This window comes from Ananas comosus, linkage group 1 (genome assembly GCF_001540865.1).
Source record: "Ananas comosus cultivar F153 linkage group 1, ASM154086v1, whole genome shotgun sequence".
NCBI classification, from domain to species: domain Eukaryota; kingdom Viridiplantae; phylum Streptophyta; class Magnoliopsida; order Poales; family Bromeliaceae; genus Ananas; species Ananas comosus.
In genome coordinates this window covers 222823-243046 of record NC_033621.1, presented here as the reverse complement: position 1 = coordinate 243046, position 20224 = coordinate 222823, and the positions used below count along the sequence as shown (strand labels likewise).

General features: G+C 38.3%; 4 protein-coding genes across 6 annotated transcripts; 2 read left to right on the top strand and 2 right to left on the bottom strand.

Annotated features, from left to right (window-relative positions):
• LOC109716241 (non-specific lipid-transfer protein-like protein At5g64080) lies at nucleotides 1049–3863 on the bottom strand. 2 transcript variants are annotated; one of them, XM_020241580.1, is made up of 4 exons: nucleotides 3715–3863; nucleotides 2065–3355; nucleotides 1891–1956; nucleotides 1049–1331 (listed from the first exon to the last, which is right to left on the bottom strand). In XM_020241580.1, the coding sequence occupies exons 2-4, from the start codon at nucleotides 2402–2404 to the stop codon at nucleotides 1204–1206; spliced, it is 534 nt and encodes a 177-aa protein (XP_020097169.1). In that variant the 5' UTR covers nucleotides 2405–3355; nucleotides 3715–3863; the 3' UTR covers nucleotides 1049–1203. The 2 variants fall into 2 exon arrangements, with proteins under 2 accessions (XP_020097169.1, XP_020097161.1); XM_020241572.1 differs by lacking the exon at nucleotides 3715–3863 and having other exon boundaries at nucleotides 2065–3460.
• Nucleotides 4226–9045, bottom strand: LOC109716225. The gene is made up of 10 exons (XM_020241559.1): nucleotides 8651–9045; nucleotides 7854–7913; nucleotides 7721–7760; nucleotides 7061–7239; nucleotides 6710–6748; nucleotides 6039–6125; nucleotides 5816–5876; nucleotides 5082–5206; nucleotides 4804–4895; nucleotides 4226–4673 (listed from the first exon to the last, which is right to left on the bottom strand). Exons 1-10 carry the CDS (start codon nucleotides 8696–8698, stop codon nucleotides 4559–4561), a joined length of 846 nt encoding a protein of 281 aa, XP_020097148.1. The 5' UTR covers nucleotides 8699–9045; the 3' UTR covers nucleotides 4226–4558.
• Nucleotides 9606–14352, top strand: LOC109716211 (protein OBERON 2). Of its 2 annotated transcripts, XM_020241545.1 has the most exons (6): nucleotides 9606–9773; nucleotides 10636–10872; nucleotides 11224–11396; nucleotides 12320–12873; nucleotides 13000–13069; nucleotides 13684–14352. In XM_020241545.1, the coding sequence occupies exons 2-6, from the start codon at nucleotides 10652–10654 to the stop codon at nucleotides 14172–14174; spliced, it is 1509 nt and encodes a 502-aa protein (XP_020097134.1). In that variant the 5' UTR covers nucleotides 9606–9773; nucleotides 10636–10651; the 3' UTR covers nucleotides 14175–14352. The 2 variants fall into 2 exon arrangements, with proteins under 2 accessions (XP_020097134.1, XP_020097140.1); XM_020241551.1 differs by lacking the exons at nucleotides 9606–9773; nucleotides 11224–11396 and having other exon boundaries at nucleotides 10642–10872.
• Nucleotides 16670–19376, top strand: LOC109716234 (DNA-directed RNA polymerase II subunit RPB1-like). The gene is made up of 4 exons (XM_020241565.1): nucleotides 16670–16989; nucleotides 17070–17233; nucleotides 17324–18932; nucleotides 19045–19376. The coding sequence occupies exon 3, from the start codon at nucleotides 17381–17383 to the stop codon at nucleotides 17939–17941; it is 561 nt and encodes a 186-aa protein (XP_020097154.1). The 5' UTR covers nucleotides 16670–16989; nucleotides 17070–17233; nucleotides 17324–17380; the 3' UTR covers nucleotides 17942–18932; nucleotides 19045–19376.

Genomic DNA, 20224 nt, shown 5'->3' with positions numbered 1-20224 from the left:
AATAATTTTTATTCCTTAGATCTTCATCCAACGGTATAGATTTTTAAAACCCGCTGGGTTGGATGAAGATCTAAGAAATAAAAATTATTAAATATTTTATATATTGTATAAATAAATAAAAATAAATTATGTATATATATATAATTTATTCGGATTTGAATTCAGATAATATTTCGGATATCCATACCTATTGACATCTCTACTCCTTATTCCATTTTTCAATATACAAAAAATGCGTGAGAAAAAATACGTACTAAACACGGTGAACCATTCACCGTGTTTGAACACGGTGAATGGTTCTCCGTGTTCAACTTAACACACGGGCCCAGCCCTGCCCGCGTGGCGCCTGCATGGCAGGCCCAGGGCCATTTTTGTAAATTAAATTTTGACAGGGCTATTTTTAAAATAAAAATTTGTCAGGGGTCCAAATGCAAAAAAAGCCCAGAAATGAATAGTCTAATTTGTGGCCTTGTGGGCCTACGTGAACAGGAAATATGGGTTTAGGTATAGTTCATTGCTTGCACCAGTATGAACCGGGCCTAAATATAACTTGGTGCAAGATTGTTAAGATGTGTCAACTTTTCTTTTCTTTTGTTTTTCCAAAAAGAAAATAAAGTTTCTTTTTTTCTTTTTTTCTTTTTTTTTGAGATAAAGGTAGCACACTATCCGCTTCATTTATTGAAAAAATAAACTAGACTACAAGAGTGGGGCAACTAGGCTCCTTTAAAAAAAAAAAAAAAACACTTTGGTTGAGAGCAGTGAATCTCACTCTTTCACCAACTGATTGAAATTGCGGATTGCCATTCCCGGGTTCGGCTCGATTTTTCTAATGATAAAGTCATTTCTGACCCTCCGAACGATCCACCAGCAGCAAACTAAATCTGTTAGGCTGTTTCTCTTCGTACATCCTTGAACCAAGTTTTATTTCGATCTAAAATCCATTATGTTTATTGTTCTATCTATTTCTCCGGCGTACAATTTTATACAACTGAAACCACAATTTTTTTATTTTATTTTATTTTTACTGCTCTTTGAGATGCCAAACAAATGCTGCAGAAAATGAGTGCGCCATAACATTTATTTCAGATATTACATTGCACACGCGCGCCATACAAAGGAAACAAATATTAATGAAAAAAAACAGAGGGAAAAAACAAAAGAAATAATACAATGCTCTTAAACAGATACATCAATGCTGTAGATCTAGAGGGCGGGGAGAGATGCCAAGGAGTAGACCGCGATTAATAGGAAACTGAGGATGGAAGTGAAAGGGATCTTAACTGAGTTTGCATCAGATGTGGCAGCTGTAGGAACAGTTTTTGAACTCCCACCTGCACCAATGTAACAGCAGATCTCAGAAACAAAGATAACAATCTGGGAGAGAACTTATGAGCTACAAATTTGAATCAAATATTTAATATTATAATCTGTATCTCATTCGAGGTTCAAATACTACAACACTGCAAAGAAATTCTGTAGAATATTGCTGTCTTACAATTTACAGAGTAAACTTTACAGAGTAAACTTTACAATTTACAGAGTAAACTTTTCTTTTCCTTTCTGCTTTCGTCTTTCTACTGTTTTTTCGGTCTTGTTTTCTTTCTATCACCGGAGGCCCTAGCTGCTTCCACCCTGTATGTCTAGTTCATTATGCTTAATGAATGAAGCATGTAGCTCGCTACCTTTTCTCAAAAAAAAACTAAACTTTACATATCATTGTATTTTGAAGTACCAGATTCTGCAGATAATTAGTGTTTTGTACCTTAAATTCAGTAAGAAGTAAAATTTGTGGTGTTTACTGCTCATTATTAGTTCAACACATTAAACATATGCTTGAAGTTGGAACCAATCTATTCTTAAAGCCCTGTTAGGTAATTTGAACCCCAATACCTGGACTAGCACCTGATACTGAAGGGGTCTTCGAAGAATTAGGCGTCGATGATGAAGTTGAGCCACCTATATTACCAAAAAAATCGTAACAAAGTATTCACACTGATTTAGATTTGCACAAAAAAGACAAAAATATGACCAAATATGTGCTACTGCTGCTTAAAGTATACTTACCTTGGCATTGGCTGATGGGAGGTGTTTGCACCTTGCACGCACCAGGAAGAGCCAAGGCCTGAGTCTGGTTCACATTGATCCCGAGCGAAGAGGCCGACGAGGCCCCTCCGTTTACGGCCACGCACAAGCACTGCGGCTCCGACTGCACCACGTTGGCCAGCTGCGAGCAGCACGAGCTCGATGGAGCCGACTCGTTGCCCGCAATGTAGTTCAGGCATGGCGACAAACTTACGAGGGCCGACGTGCATGAGTTCGAGCTCGATTGGGCCAATGCACCTCCACATAGAATGGTGGTAGTGAGGGCTACAAAGAGGACGTTTTGGAGGGTCCGAGACGCCATTAATTCGACGGCGATCCAAGTGATGGTAGTTTGTTGTATGAATTGGTTTGGGTGTAGAGAATAGAGAGAGGTGTCTCGGCTTTTATACAAGTGTGGATCCTTGAACTAAGCCTTTCTAGGTAAGCGACTCTACCTGCTACTTAGCAAACTCCTTAAATATTATATATAAAGGGAAGGTAATTTTTTGACTAACGCAATACATGTATTTGTAGCACATGTGAAAGCAGCAACATGATCACAGATCTTCTACCTAATATATATTATTTTGGAATACCAAAGGACATGTTAGTTATCTTCTCTATCATTAGGCCATATTGATAATTGATAACTAAACCAATTAAAGAAGCTTCATCATACTGAACACAGGTGGAAAACTAGCTCTTCCACCAAATAGTTTCCTCTGCATGCAGTACATCTTGGAACTGCTCTATCTAATATTCCATCGATCGGTCACCACGGAATAGTCCCCGTCGACATCATCGGTGTTAATATTTCTCTAGAGAAATGACATCTTCACTATCTCATGCTTAGATTCTAAAATTTCCTGATTATTTCATCTAATCTGAGAAATACATTTTTTCTGACAAATACAGTAATGTAACTGTAAACTATATTGACATATCTGACCTTGACAAGCTGTCGGAGATGGTGAGGAGAGAGAGCAACCAGGCAAAGCCAGCTCAAGTGGAGTAGAGTAGAGAGGGGATTAATGGGTCCCAAAGAGAGGCCAGTCGAAGCTAGCAGTAATGAGCACAGGCAGTTAAGGCCTGCTCACTCAGTGCTTGGTTGATTGCTCTGCAGCAAGCCTCCGTGGTGTTTGCTGCTGTTGCTGCAGAAGTGCTTAAGCAAGGGAAAAGATCTATTCCTCGGAAGAGGCACCCAGGCGGCATCTCGGCTTTTGGCCTACTGCTAGTCTCCACAGACGATAGCAGTAGAAAAATTGTGGTCAATCTGTATAGCATCATCTCGCAGGTGAAAAACAACGCAACGTGTTAGTTGGTACCTATTAATAGTTCTCTCGTAACAGCATTTGGCTTTTAGTCGGTCCCAACAAATTTAAATTTAATTGCTTCATATTTTCAGCTCAATATATTTTTTAAAAAAATTTAATTGATGTTGACCAGAATTATTATCAGACACCAGCTTTAAAAAAATCTTTTTTTTTTTTTTTTCAAGGGTAAGAAAGGAATTCTTCCATTTGGTAGTTTGAATCAATCGTGTGTGTGAAGTGATGGTGCTCGACTTCATATGTTAGGCATGAATCAACTAGAAGTGGCTAAGCATCTAATTAGTTTTACCCGAGGACCTACCTGTACAGATGATTCTTTTACAGCTTTTCAGAAATAAATCTACCCGGCAACAGTGCTTGCGTGCAGACAAAGTAGCGGTGGGCCTTGAATACTTTTCTCGCTGTTAACAACGAAAAAGCTTTGACCGACCGTCTCTAAAGCAAAAGCAAATGACAAAGGACTCGTTGGCTGGTACCTAAGATTCAAATTTGAATCCTAACTTTGAATCCTAACTGATTCACATTTTCATCTAAGTTTATTTCTTAATAAAATAAACGAAACGGGTAGCGTGCTACCTATCTCTCTCTCTCTCTCTCAAAAAAAAAAAAAAAAAAAAAAAAAAAAAACAACAACAACAACAACAACAACAACAACAACAACAACGAAAAAGCTTTGGCACGCCAAAACAGTGAACAGCTGCCGCTGCGCAACAAAAATTTTTCATGCATTTTGTGACAAGAACATATACAATCATCACGAGAAGTAAAAAAAATAAAAAATAATAATAAGAAAAAGTCCATATCAAACTAAATTTCTGACCAAAAACAGTGGCAATGTATTGTACATAAACAGGTTAAATGACAGTGTTGTTCGCGCATCACTTTACTGGCGCAAGCCCTAGGAAAAAAAAAATATAAATAAGCCAAAAAAAAAGGAAAAAGAAAATGAGACCGGAGTTCAATCAACCTGAGTCATTACAAAATTGTTTGAGATTGAAATTGTCTTCTAATTGTATTTCTCTTCTTTCTTTACTAATTTATCCAAAGAACCACATCTACAAAGAGAAAGGATTCAATTAATTGCTATGAGAATTTTTCATATGGGCGAACAAATATTGAAATGCACGGATGGCTAAAGGGAGAAGCTACACATCAGTTAATATTATAGACGACACAATCATAACATATGCAAGAAAGAAGAAGATTGCAATCTGAATGAAGAACTTCGGATTATCCCTCAGGCTTGGGGCAGCCACCGCTCTGCATAGTTGGATAAAACTAAAATCGATTTAAACCGTGAAAAAAAAAAAAAAAAAAAAAAAAAAAAAAAATTTGAGGAAAAAAAAAAGCAAAGGGCATAATTTGAGAGATTAATATGATAAGAACTTACCTTGCAATACGCTGGGACAGACGTTGAAATGGTAAGCTCTGAATAAAAACCACGCCGGGTCCTGTTAGAGTAGCCGTTAATTGGTTGTCACCCTGCATGAGAGAGTGTAACTCCTCAATGCCAAATAAGTGAATAACAGATATGGGCTTCGGAGACACATTATCAACTGAAAAAGAAATTGATAAACTTGGACTCACCCCAAACTGTGAAACTGATAATTACTTCAAATTGAGAGGGATTATAAATGAAAATCAAGATGAGGAAACAAATATACTAACCCCAAAGACCGCTCTTCTCACAGCATTGGAGTTCTTCAAGTGGAAATTAATGGCAGTCGTCATAGCAACAATGCTAGCAACATCAACAACTACCACCTCGCCGACACCAAGAATTTTCTGCACAACTAGCCAAAGGATGCAAAGCAGTTCCAAGAATAGTTAAAATAAATGAAATGAAAAAGCTAGGAAGCATAACTATACCAAATCAAAAGTAATAACACCCTGCTTTATGGGTAATGTCACTTTGGTCACAATAAAGTAACAAATATTGTCAGCATTGAAAAAATAGCAGGTGCTTACGTGGGAGCAAAGCTAAATTACAAGAAAAGAAGCATAAAAAGAAAATTCTGCTCAAGTAAAAGCTATCACAGCTGCTGTAAAAGCAATTATATGGTGCTTAAACTAATAATAAAACATAAGTACATTATGAATATTTAATTTTTCAGTAGATGTTGCACATGTAATAGAAAACTCTTGGAGTTTTCAGGTAGGAAAACACGTGGGTACTTCAGTCGAACAGTTATTCTAAAGATGCTCAGATTCTCTGTTCATTTTCTGAATAAAGTTGGTGGTTTAAAGAAGCTAAAGCCAATTTCATGGATGATATGTAAGGCTTTCTTTTTCAGTAAAAATTCATCCGAGCTCCTTAAATGTAGAACATAGACATTTACATGGTTCTTCACATGTAAAGCAGTAGAACGGAAAAACTTGAACAACAGAGATAATTAAGTTACCAGATCCACCACCAACAAGGAAAGCAAGACCCTGACCTCTCAGCTTCTGTTTAAGGATCACCTGTGACACAGTTGTAAAAAAAGGTAAAAGCTTTCCCTCTCCGTAGAAAGAACAAAAAGAGGGAAAAAAGAAAAAGAAAAAGAAAAAGAACAAGAGACAAAAGATAGAAGGCTCAACAGAAGTCCAAGAGCCAAAAGGCAAAATGGGTCATTGAAACCTCACCTCTGCACCAACCTCAATATTGCGGGCTCTCTGATCAACAGTATTGGTGACTGCAACATCATTGACAGAGCAAAGAAATGCATCCGGCTGCAAATACCATTTTAAGTCCTTTATAATAACTATATTTTGCTAATAAGACGACATATATTGAAATGAATTTCCTGACTCTAACAAACAACTGTAAAGCTACCAGCCATGGTTCTTGCATGAACTAAAAAGGGTAAAATGTAGAACCAACAGTAAGACACAATCAACTAGCCCTTGTACTATTCTGACTCAGGGAGCTCCCTGAACTAATTTACCAGATGAAATATTCCAAATCCTCCTTAAAACGATTAAAAAGATGGTGATATCTCCATGATAACCTACACCAGCAAGTCAATGCCTCGATGGAAGATTTAGAAAATGCCAACAAAGCAAGTTGACGGCATAACTGTATTATGTGAAACAAATTACATGACTAAGGATATTGCATAGTAACTGAAAAAAAAAAATCAAAGACGCATGCGACTAATATATGTCATAATAAGAGAAAAAATTGGAGCATTTGGATAATCGAAAACAAGAAGATAAATGTCCTAAGCCAGGCTAATATACAAGTAATTATGGGAGTTTGTCTGGTTTGTATAAAATAAGAACAAAAAATAACCAAGGTAAGTAATTTGCTCTACCTGGCAAAGGATTTCTCCACCGAGGTTTGCTAGATCAATCTGCAAGAAAAACGATTATAAAGATAAAAAAAATCATCACTTTGTAAATGCTAACTAACAAAAGCCATGTTAAATGTTATAAGTTGACAGGAAATTGCAAGTAAAAGAGACACTATTAAATTTTTGAAATAGACCAGCTTCTCAGGCACTGGTACCAATTTAAAGTTGCAAAAAATAGCTATTTGAATGTAAATAGGTTCTGAAGTATAGTTTAGGAAATTACTGTTAAAGCATTGGCAAATTAAGTTAACTGAGAGCCTGGGACTAAATATTCTAATGTTAAATCACAAATAACATTTGTTATCTACTAACTGGTAGTATCCTTGCAGGTGATGGTGCTGCTATTCCAACGTATCCATCTTCAGGACCAGGATTGAAAAAAACAATGCTTGTCAGACTTTTTCCAAAAAGCCACTGCCAGACACCCCCCTCATTTTCAGGTAAGTAATTGTTGTCCATTTGAATTGATCCAGACATGTAACACAAGGTACCTAAATGAATTAAGAACATCTCAATAGGTAAACTAGCAATGTTGGAGTTAAGAATATCTTAATAGAAACAGCAGCTTATATTTCATATCTTGTACAAAGTAACCATATATTTTGTATTTTATACAACATAAAATAGAAACTTTACGGTAAAAAGATAGTGCAAGATCAACAAAGAAAAAAGTGAACAGTATTGTGCTCCAAACAATACTAATATCACACTCATTCTATACAAATAAAAGTACAAAACTATATTTGTGCTTAACACGAAAATTTATTAGCCACCGTGTACATCAATTTCAGGGGTGTAAGGTAACACGATTAAGCAATATCATGTATGATATATAGGTTTGATCTTGATTACAACTTGCAGAAAACTATTGGATGAAAAAAAAATGAGAACATAAAATTGAAAAAGACGATTAAATATAGTAACAGGCTACAAAAGGCAGTACTTCATCCTCAGATCAGTGCATTTACTTACCAGGTTTGGCAGTCACCTTCTCTTGTGATTTCAGCATTATCTGTTTTTTACACACCAATTAGTCACATTTCCGAAGTTCAGTCATATACATAGAAAAACAATGATGATGAGAAGATTGGTCACAGAAAAATACTTGAACAATTTGTGAGTCTCCGCCCAGTATTTGAAAAGCTGTCACTGCATCTTGCGGACTCTGCAATACACGAGTAATAGTTTCAACTTTATGGGGTTAGAAATGATCATCGCAGTATTAGAACACAATTTTCTGTACCGAGACTTTCAGCAAAAGAACCATATATGGCTTTGCAAATTACAGAGAATCTTGAAAGCTGATGCTATATCAAAGCATACTGTCTTTGTATTTGCTAAACGAGTTGACAATTCATAGTACAGGGTGTTTTTTTTCAATCAGATTTAACAATGAATGACATAGCCAAAAAAATTAAACAACCAAACATTTTACTCTGAAAAGTTGGAATCAGCTAAATAATGCACAAAGCAACTGCAGGAAAGTTACTAAGCTTGAACTGGAAAAGCCATAGGCACCTGTCTTCAGCGAATTATTAGTCTACTCGCACTGGTTAAAGCAAGATTATGCTTTCAATCGAAACCTTCTACATTCAATCTTTCAACTTGATTGTACAACTACTTCATACACTAGAGCAATGATATGTAAATCTACAGAGAACACCAAATCATAATAATCGATGCAGTAAAGCGGCATTTAGTTCGCATTCCAATCTAAAGACTTAATCTAAACAAAGCCAAAAAAGATAAATTTCTAGAATTACGACTAATTCCCAAAATATCACCCAGATCCCTCCTATTCCACCTCAGATCCTCGGCGTGGAACTAGTGAAACGCCCTAGATTCTACATAACTGTATCGAAAAAGAGTGGGACAGTAAGGATAGAAAAATCGAGGATAAACCTGGTAAACATAGGGCTGGAACGGCGTGGAGAAGAAGGGCGCGGCCATGGGAACGTTGGGGACGAAGCTCTACTTATCTCTACCGAGCAAGATCACGAGAGATCGGATCGGAAGCTAAGAATCGCCATTAGAGACCTCTCGAAGAGCTCGAACGCATCATCATCATCATCATCATCATCATCATCATCTCCTCTTCTTCCCCAAAAAATCTACAGTGTGGAAATGGAGAGGAGAATTTATATGCTCTCGGGGGAGGGGAGAAAAATGTCCCGAAGGTTTTCTTTCCAACGCGACGATGCCGTCCTATTTTGGGGCGGTGAGCGCTACACCCGAACAGCCGTAGGTGATTTTATATGCGACAAGATCACGACGGCCCGATTTCCCAGGCGACTCGAGATGGAAAATATGGACCGCCGATCATATTTAGATATCGGATCAGAGGAGCTTCGTTCCCTCGGCCGAAATGACCAAAATCAAGGGCTTTTTTGGTTCGATAATAAAAATAAATTTTCGTGAATATTGGAAAATAATTTTTGATACCACGTCACACGCTCCATAGCCACCGTCCACGTCATCACCGAGGTCCACGCGTCGAGTCCCTATTGGATCGGCCCGTTCATTTGATGTGTCCTGCCGCGCTCGAGGTTAAATTCGGCAACTCCACGTGCTACGTCGCCGAATTTCGCGTTAATAATTCTTGGGCCTAAGATGCTGGGCCATCGAAAGACCAAAGCCCTTCTGATTGGTTGGCTCAAGTCGAGATCCCCAGACCACCAGCAGGCCCGTAGACCAGGCCCAATTACATCTCGGCCTCTCCCCAGTGTCGGACAACTCTTACAAGAAATAGTTTACCACGAATCCATGAGCCACAGAGGTATCTTCCCCACATCAAGAGATTTTTGTGGCTGGTTTAGTGATGACGTGGTGAACTATGTCCATCCAATTTCTACACGTTGTCGCCGCACTGCTACCCCACCTCCGCTCGTCGTCCCCTCGAGCGAACCATCGAAACCCCTGCGATCTCTCTTACGCAACAGTATACACCTCCATTGTTGGATCCTTTACTAAGCTCTCTCTCTACCCCTGTGTTCTATAACCCCTACCAATTTGGATTCTCTCGACGGTAACGCCCTTTCCCCCCTTTGTTCGCTTTAACCCACAGTTGAAGTTTGGGCATGACAATCCTTATTTTTTGGGATTTGGTTTTTAGGATTTTGTGTGGTTTTAGGTGAAATTTTGTTGTTGTTGTTGTTGTTGTCGTTGTTTTCTCTCTGTTTGGCCTCTAAAGGGGAGATTTTTATGCGTGTAGAGGTTGTGAGCTTTGTGAACGCATCGGGTTGATCCCTGTAGGGGCGTCCTACGGGACTAGAAAATCAATGCCGGATCATTTTACTACCAGTCTAAATTCGTGTTTTTGATGTCGACAATTGTTTTGGAAAATCTGTCCACGAACAGTCTTAATACCTCTGCTGACGTGAAAGGTGTAGATTATATTTGTACTGATAGGAGAGGTAACAAAAAATGTCAATCTATAAACTGATGGATATGGGTCGATTGAACCCACGACCTCTTGGAACTGAGAGATTCGATCTGGTATCGTGTTATCCAAAATCCGATATGATCAGAAACAGTTCAGGAATAGTGTTAACAAATTTGATTTCTCTACTTTGTAGTGATTTGTTATCAGTTTTAAGGAGAACTTTCTCTATTTTCTGGACCTTTTTTTTTTTTTTGGTTTTATTTAATCCAGCAGGGTATCAGTCCAGTTCTGCAAGTAAAAAATTGGTGTTTAAACCAAGCTTAGAAATTGCAGTTTTACCTTTCTATTCTAAACAATTCCTATATTGTTTGTCTTCTTTCTTTCTTCGGACTTTGAGTGCATTACCTAGTTTTCAAAGTTTAGAACTTAGATTCAGAAAATATATTACCCTGCACTGGTCATTTTTTTGGTTTAGTGATAAAATTCTATTTGGTTGTTTCCGAAGGTAACCAGTTTAGTCAATGACAAAGGGAAGCAAAACCAGGGTAATTGATTTGGTATCAGAGGAAAGCAATTCTGATGAACTTCCTTTAAAGCAAGCGCGGCTCGAAACCTTTCCTGTTGCTGGAGGTTCATCAGGCAATGGTTTGCCCTATGCTCCTGAAGATTGGCCTTGTCATGGAGATGTATGGAGGTGGAAGGTGGGAAACAGACCGGCAGCTTCAGGCTACTGGCTTGATAGGTATCTTTAACTCCCCTCCATCATTGAACTATCTTACTCTTCAGCCTCTGGTAGGATAAGGATTTGAAAGCACTATTTTAGTTGAAGCACTTTTTTCGAAAAGCATAAGCTTTCAAAAGCCAAGTGCTACGTTTACAAAACTTTCAGAGCTTTTGCAGTGACAGGAAGCTAAAATAAGTTTTTGGTCCCAAAACAAAAGCAATTGAGTAGACTTTCATGGAAATGTTGTTAGTGCTTTTTCAAGCTGCTCTCTCAAACGAAACTTCTACAGAAGCTCCAGCAGGGCCAAACATGCCCTTGAGAATTCATTCAGATGGAATGTATCTGACATAGATATCACTGGGTTTATAGGTATCTTTATCCCCCGTCCCGTTTACGTAAAGTTACTGGTAACAAGACAGGCTTTCAAAGCAGGGCATCAGTCGAAGAATATTTAAGGAAGGATTTTCCAGAGATGGATCTTAACTGCTTTTTTTCGTCATTTATTTGGAAGGTTCCTTGTGAAGGCCGCATGCCCAAAAAAGGTTTCTCCGTGATACATACCTAATTTCCCTTGTTCTCCTTATAACAGGTCTGACCTTGTGTTAACGTTGTGCGGTCAAAGATGATTCTGAACCAAATAAAATGTTTTTGTGAAGGCGCATGATGTTTTCCGCATACTAGCATATTAGGTAGGAACACGTCATGCAAGAGGTCAAGTGCAATTCTAGCTTATGCTGCAGTTCGATTGGAGCTGTTGCCATAATGCTGCAGCCCTTGTGGCCCATTGAACTCAAAATGCATCTCTTTTAATCTTGTTGATAACTTATATGGGATGCGCAACAATTTTATGCTCTTTCTGCTCATGAGGCTTCTGAATCTGCTTTCCTATAGCTTTTACATATAAATATTTGATAATTATACTCATAATCAACTTTTATTTTCTGTGGCATCTTAAGTACAAGCAGGAAGTTCATTCCCAAGATGTCACTGCTATTGTATAGTACATGTGCAAGAGAAATACATGCACTGCAAGAATTGAAGAATAACTTAGACTTAGAATATTTAACTGCCAACTGATTGAGGAATGAAATGAAACTATAAAATTTGACAGAAAGTGTATACGCACTCGAGTTTAAATAGTGTTACTATAATGCTCTCTTATTTATTACTTGCTGTTGTTTTGATGTTTTTTGTTCTTGGAATTTCATTATATTCACTGCCAAGTGTTCTTTTTTATTACCAGAGGCTTCGTCTGTTATTTCATTCTCTTTTGACTCGTATTCATTTTCATTTCATAATGTGGTTCCTTCTTTCTTTTTGCAGTTTCATGCTGACTACTTTAATCCTGAATTTTCTAATTAGTTACAGTAACTTCAAAATTGGTGTTCACTTGTCTACGTTTTTAGTCAATAGTATTCATTTCACCCATACTGATGTCTTAAAATCTGATCATGTATTTTGACAGGTACAGAAAAGAATGTTCACACCTTCAAAGGCGTCAGTGACCATACTGAATCTGAATCACCTGTTAAAGCTGGAGATTGTAAAGCTCGAAATAAGTTATGCAACCGTCAAAAGGAAGCAAAGACCAATGCATCAGCACAGAAGGAATGTGATATTTGCTGTGTTGAAGCTGGCTTCTGTCGTGACTGTTGTTGCATTCTATGCTCCAAAACAATTGATCCAGCTCATGATGGTTATAGTTTTGTTAAATGTGAGGCGATTATTGATAGGAATCAAATTTGCGGGCATATTGCACATATTGAATGTGCTCTCCGCTCTTATATGGCTGGAACTGTTGGGGGAAGTATTGGATTGGATGTGGAATACTATTGTAGACGTTGTGATAATAAAACCGATCTCATGCCTCATGTGACAAAGATTGTACAGATTTGTGAATCTCTTGATTCAGAGGATGAAATTGGGCAAATCCTAAATTTGGGTTTGTGCATCTTGCGTGGCTCGCAACAGATGAGGGCAAAGATCTTGCGGAATGGTATTATGTCCATCTTGGGTAAGGTACTGCTGACAGCCTACTGAAAGCTGCAATAAGTGCAGTTTGGCCCTTTTCGTTTTATGTTTTTTTTTTTTCTTCTTTTTCTTTTTGCCCTCAACCAATAGTTGACTGCCTGATATTCAATATAGCTTAAATGTGGAGCTAATCTCGACGGAATCTGGAGAGGGGAAGATAATGCCGCCTCAGTACATACCGCAGGTTTGTTATTCCTGGACTTTTACTATTTGTCCACTTGGTATCAGTAGCAAAAGCGTAAAGTGTGCTAAAGTAATACCCGGTCTTTCCATTTGCGACTCTGATTTCTGTAAGTAAACACTTTAACTTAAACAGTGAGGCGTAGATGAGGGTAAAGATATAGGGAGATTCATACACAGTTCCAGAGAGCTAGAGGCATTAGTTCTGTATGAGGTGGCATGATCTTCTTTGCTAGAAAAAAATCGACAAAAAATGTTGTTAACGAGACAGGCTATATAACATGAGATGGATTAGTGAAACTCAATCATACTAAGATGCTCTTTTTCTGGTCTTTTCATGGCACTGCTTGTTAATATATATGGCAAAACAGTGACATTATGCAGAGGAATCCTGAAGGAATATGTTATTGCCGATTATTTTTTTTCGTACTGGAAGTATCTTAGTGCCTAGAGTTTTTACTAAATGATGTGCCACATCTAACATTGGTCCCAAGTTGGATGTTTCACTGTTTAAATTTAAGAGTTTCTCTTTTTTTTCCCTCCAAGAGATGTCAGAGAACAACAACCAATTTGTATAGGATATTGTTTCTGAACCTGTGCTTTTTTTTTCGCCCTTAGGACCCTATCCTAAGAGTGAGGTGACAGTGTTGGAGGCCCAGCAAACTGGGAAGAACGAAAGAGCAGCAGATTGTGCAAGCATTGTTCATCCCCTTCAGAAATCTGAAACAAATCACCGGCCAGTATACATAACGTCAGACGACGGGAACATCTCTGCTAAGCTTGAAGACGAGATAGATTCGGCCCTTAAGGAATTGAAAAAGTCGCAGGAATCAGAGTGCAAAATTGCAGAGCAAAAACTTTATGCTCAAAAGGATTTCCTCCTCAGTTTGTATCGGCTGCTTGAGTCAGAAAGATCGGAGCTTGCAGATCCTATGCCTTCGCCTAATAGTAGAAATTGCGATACTCTCCTTTCTAATGTTCTGAATAGAGTGGATCAGATAAAGCGCGAGGAGGAGAAGTTTAGGAGCATGTTGAAAATTTCTAATGGCTTCGGACGAACTCCCCAAAATATAGTGAGACAACATTTTGGGCTGACCGTTGATGATTGAAATGACTCGAGTTGACAAGAGTTGATCTGAAGCCATGTCTTTTCTTGTTTAATGTTGTGTTAACAGCGCTGTAGCAGTAATTCTGGAACAATGAAAATTTTCCAACATCTGCTCTTCTCTTGTCATATATGCAGTTGACAGTTGGTACTTTACCCTATTTTCTCTCTTGCAGTTTCAATTATGGCCTGTGTGTTTCTGATGCCCTGCATCTGTACCCAGCGTGAGTGATGTCTTTATCTCTTTTTTTTTCTTTTTTTCTTTTTTCCGCTGCATGGATGCATGAGCATTTTCTTCAGCATCTCTTATGTTGATGAAAGGTGCAAAAGGATCTCGAAAACTGCATAACATATAGAACTTATGTATTATTTTTAAAAGTGAAATGCGATGAGTCATCTCTTGGGCTTAATGTATTGTTGAGAGAACTCATAAATTTTAAATGCGCCGTAATGGACAGTAATCAGAGATATCACCAGGTAACTTGTTATATATTGTATATCTGCTATAGAAAGGGTCAAATATCTACTCGTTCAGTTTTTTTTTTTTTAAAAAAAAACAATAATAATAACAGCATGCGTGATGATGAAAAAAAAAAATGAAAATAAAAAGATAGGGGATAAAATAAAGAAAAGTAAAGATGGGAAAGCGAATGATCCTTCGTGGCACTGAACGTCCTTAAAGTCGCAAGTAAGATGTCCCTCAAAGCTGCTGCAGAATCTTTCATCATCTTTTCCTTTGTTCTTTGCACAAGGAGTTATCTCAAATTACGGCTTCGTAGTCGAGTTGATGATATGTTATTAATTTAGTAATTCTTCATCATCCATCACCTTTATTTTGGGGAAACGATTGTTTATGACTTACTCAAATGATGGTGTTGCTTATGCTGCTTGTTCTTCTCTATTCGTGCATGTTGCATGCACAAGTTGATGTAATATATAATAAATAATAATATTTCACATATTTTAGTTTCTTAAGAAATGATATATAAAGCAAGCACGCCTAACACTGCACTTTACTTTTTTTTTAAAGAGCTTGCTATAAAATTTCACTTCAAAGTGTAAATCTTAAATTATCTCCGCCTAGTGGCTCTAACTTATTATTTAGAACTAATCCTATCATAATTTTATGTTTTAAGTACTAAAAATTTTAAAAATAATTTAAATTTTTAATAAACTGAGTGTAAAATTTATACCAACTTTTCAATACATGAAGGAAGATCATTTTTCTTAATACACGTTTATCTATACATATGTATAAATCTTGCAATTTACCAATATAAAATTTATGATTTCTTAAAAATTTTTAATATCAAATTTTTTAAAAAAAAACTAGTAAAAGAATATGGCATTTGGCTATGTACTAATAAGTGCAAGATTTAACCCATACTACTTTACAAGTATATAATAATAAAGGGTTAATTGTATACGGGTACTCGCAAATATGATAAATTATAGATATATTCCCACAAAATTTAACTTTTATAAATTATCCTTGCAAAAGTCCTAATGTATTCAGATATATCCATACCGTTAAGATCTGTTAAAAAAATTTAGTTAACCACAGTTAAAATACTTAACTATGATTAATTAATAAAGTAAATTAATAATTTTACCCTTCTCCTTCTTTCTCTTCTTCTTCATCTTCATCTTCTTCCTCTTCCTCTTCCTCTTCCTCTTCTTCTTCGTATCCTTCTTTTCCTCCTCATTTTCTCCTCCTTCTTCTTCCTTTTTTCTTTTCCTCCTCTTTCTTCGAATCGGCCGCACCTTCGCCCTCCGCCTCGTTGTTGCGAGTCTCAGCCTCATTCTCGTCGGCCACAACTCTGACAAGCTCCGCCGCCGCCGCCGCCGCCCGCTCCGACAGCCCGAAAATGAAGAGAAAGGGAAAAAGGAATATTTGTGAGGGCATTTTTACAAACATATACCAGCTTGAGCATTTGGAGGGATATATTTGTGAGGGCAAAAATATTATTTCACGAACCTACTGTTAAAAAATAAATAATTTTCTAACAGATGCTAATCAGAAGGATATATCTGAATATATTAGGACTTCTGCAAAAATAACTTATAAAAATTAAATTTTTTAAAAATATATATGTAATTCATTATATTTATGAAGAGCTGTATGCAATTAACCCAATAATAAATGAGAAGAGAGTGAATGGCAACGGTGAAAATGTCACCTGTCGGTGGGGCATTCCCGGCACTGCAACGGCATCCTTACCTTCCTACTCCCATCGAAGCAAATAAGCGGGAACGACGTGGACCGTAAGATCGTCGCACATCTACGGTAGAGGATGCACCCGAGCAAAACGTAAGCGGCCAAATCAATTCTCGCATACAAACCTATATGCGGAACACCGGACAAGGACACCCTCCATTTGTTTAAAAATTTTTGTCTCTTTTTTTTTGGGTCCGGTCTAATAAAGTGGCCGGAATGCGTGTGAAGGTGTAGTGGTCCGCTCGGGTTATTTAAATCCAACTGTGAGTCGTTTCAGATCCGTGGTTGGTTCCGGGTCCAACGCTCCCACCTTCGAGGCTATAACACGGCGACGACCACCACGACGACGACGACGACCTCAAAGCCCTAGCTTTGTCACCTCTAAAACGTTGCCACAGCTCTCTCATATCATCTGTAGATTGCCTCTCAAATCGATCCGCATCGTCTTCTCGATCGCGAGCGTGTGGTTTTCGGTGGATTTTGGTCGATTTTACGGTAGATTTGGGCCTAGAAATGGCGACCTTACCGTGTTTCAAGCTTTTAGCTGGTTCGGTGATACTCTGCGTCTCCTCTAGAGTTTCTTCCCTCTTGTGATGAACAGGTAATTTGATTCTTCGTTTTCCCTGATTTACGCATGGTTTTTGCGGGCGATTTGATGGTTTTTGGTTCTCGATTCTCTAGGACTTGGGTGTCGTTTTTGGCGATCTGTTGGAGGATCGAGAAATAGAAGGTTCTATCTAATATCTAGGAACTGAAGTAAGGTTTTATTGCAAATTTCGGGCTCTCAATGTTGTCGTCTCCTCTGTAACCCTCGATCCGCGCTGAAGAAACGGGATATAACAAAGGTAATTCTTTTGAGTTCTAATAAAGAATGGAACCAGAGCCATTTCTCGATGCTTCAGCTGACGATCTATTTGTTTCCTTTACTTTGCTAGGTCCTACTGCGATAGCAAAGTTTTCTTTTGCCGCTTGGAAGGCTTCGAGATTCCGAAATGGAAACCCTTGTGGCTGTAGCTCAGCATCGTCATCAGTATTTCACCAGAAGCAAATCTCACGTCTCCGATCGATGTGTTTCATCTCCTTCTGGAAGCTTCAGAGGGATCAATTGCCGGACTTTCCAATCCGGCGCCGGTATTCTCCCCTCTCCTCCCCGTTCATTCGCCAGCATCCCATCCCCCAAATCTCCATGCTTTTACTCAGAGCCACCCAAACGAAGCAGGCGGAGCAAACCTGTTGCTGTAAATAGCCCCATGCTGTCTCCTAACAAAGCTGATGTGAATGATGATATCTCTTGCCCTGAGCTGTGGGCAGGGCCTGCCTATTCAAACTCGCCTCCGCCGAGCTCTTTACCGATGCCTAAGTTCTCTCTACGCCAGAAACGTAGTATTTCTCTTGAGTTGCCACTTCCTAAGCCAGAAGTTTCAGCCAGCCCGATCCCAAATTCGGCCCCATCTTCTCCTACTAGGGATTTCGCTGATGATTTTGTTCTGAACGCCGCCACTGCTACTGAGAACTTGAGGAGGATTCTCCATTTGGATGTTGCTGATGACTGAGGGTGAAATGGGGGCCAGGGGTTCCTGTATATATTCATCTCATGTAGTGTTGTAGTGTAGACTTAGTGTTTGTTAAATTGTATAGTGGGTACTCTTTTAACTTAGAGGGTTGTCGGCTTGTCGCTGCTGATGCATAACAGTAAGTTAGCGGGGCAGTATGTTGTAGCAATCAAGTACTCAATGGTGCGTAACGTTCACACCACATGGCGTAGGTTGGCAGGAAAATAATGGAGGAAGAGTAACAAGTATGGAGATAGTAAGGGTGGAGCTCTTAAGGTGCATCTTAATGGGAGACGAGGAGGTTATGAAGTTTATAGGGAGGTTGTAAGCATTAGGTAAACTAATTCGCAGCTCTCTTTAGTTCTGCCTGCTAATTTAGGGCATTTGGGCATCATTGTCTTCTCTTGTTGATGCATATATCTACACATCTCTATTCTAGGTATGGTATTTAGTTAGGAGGTTTCTCATTTTGGTTTGATGCATGGTTCCTCTTATAGGTATTAACCATCTCCTTAGTGTTTTAGGTCATGCCTCGAAAGCATCAGGTGTCTGTAAATTAGCTGCATCTCTTTCTAGTAGAACTTGCATCCTTGCATACCCATGTCTGCTTGCTACTTCCAAATATTTAAATACACCTTCTAGTTCCTTTCGTTTTTCCTTTTTTCTTCTAATATCTAACCTCCTCTGGTGCTCTACAAGGGCACCGAGTTCCCTTAGCCACTTCTTCTGACTTTTTGAATGGAAGAAACTGGGAGGGTAACTGATGACTCACTCTGTATTCTGTCAATTTGTTGCCTACTTCATGCTTATGCGTTTAGCTGTTTCCAGTCCTCGTTGTGTGATCGATTAAGTTTGTCAATGTTTGTTAAGAATCTGCATTAGGTAGTGTCACATACGAGTTTATCAGTCGATTTCAGATAGGCTGGTGCTTTTGCGATGCCTTCTGACGGTACAATCAGTGGAAGAGGATGGACAAGTGCATCAAAAGAAGGTACTAATACTACTCCTTACACCTGGCCTCACCGTAGCTAAATTAGCTGTAGTAGATATGATAATTGGTACATCGCTAATGAGGCAATTTCTGCTTGTTATTACCCACGCAGGGCTTCTGAAGATGGCTGTTGAAGAAAGGGAACTTTTAGTACCAGCCGCTTCCAGCTTTAAATGTGTAGCGTCTCCAATACGGGGGTGTCTTGATTTTTCCAATCCGATCTCTTGGAGCCCCTTGTTTTCTACAGCTAGTAGTTTTATGTCGAAGCATTAGACTCAACTGTGGTTAGTTTTTGTCCTATGTTATTAGACTTTCCTAGCTATTGTATGGTTTTAGACTTCATCAAATCCACAGCTTATTTGGCTGTGGAAATTACTATGTATCCTTTGTAGTATGAGAACAGTGTTTTATGGAATTTTCTTTTGCGGACTTCATTATGAGCAATATTCCTGGGCCTTTCATTAAATGCATTTTTGGCTTTATTGTTGTTGGCAAAGAAACGTGAAGTAATTTTGGCTTCAAGCGTTGTGACCATGATAGGCATCTTAAAATATTCTTTGGACTTATCCGTATCTTGGAATGTGCCTTTTATTTATATATACAACTAGGCTAGTTAAGTCTTTTTAAAAGTTGAAGCGATGCTGTTTATGCACCTATTCTGTAAGTGTGATATTTGGAACCAAATCTTTGAAAGTTTAGGATTTGCTTACTTGTCCTATCAAATTTTTTTGTATTAAATTTGTTTAAAAAGTTCATAAATTTTTGGATTGGAGAATTGTAAGATGTATCCTCTAAGACAGCGTGTATAGTTAGCATAATTTCTGTTTCTTTTATATAATAAAATTATTAAGGTACGTGGACTCTGTTCTGTCTAAATTTGGTTGTAAGATGATTGTGGTGGGGGCATAACTGGTTGCCGTCTCATTGTTGGTAAAGCGATATTCACAATTTTCGCGGTCATTAATTTTGTGCTTCTCTTTCTTTTAGTTGAGTAAATCGCTTGCTGAATATTATGCCAGCTATGTTGATGTTTGACGTGTACTGTCTGTTTGTTTGTTTGGTTGGTTTTCTGGTTCGCGACAACACTGGGCGGCACCGAAAATGAGAAACGGTCAGGAAGAAAGAGGGGAGAAAATGGATGATGACTATGACCTGCGTGCTTCTGGAATTTTCATAAACCGAATCTCAGATAGTTTTGTGGGAAGGTTCAGTGATCATGACATGACAAAGACATCTTGCCAGATAGGTGATTTCAGACAAAAATTGAGAAGAAAAAATATCCAATATCTGGA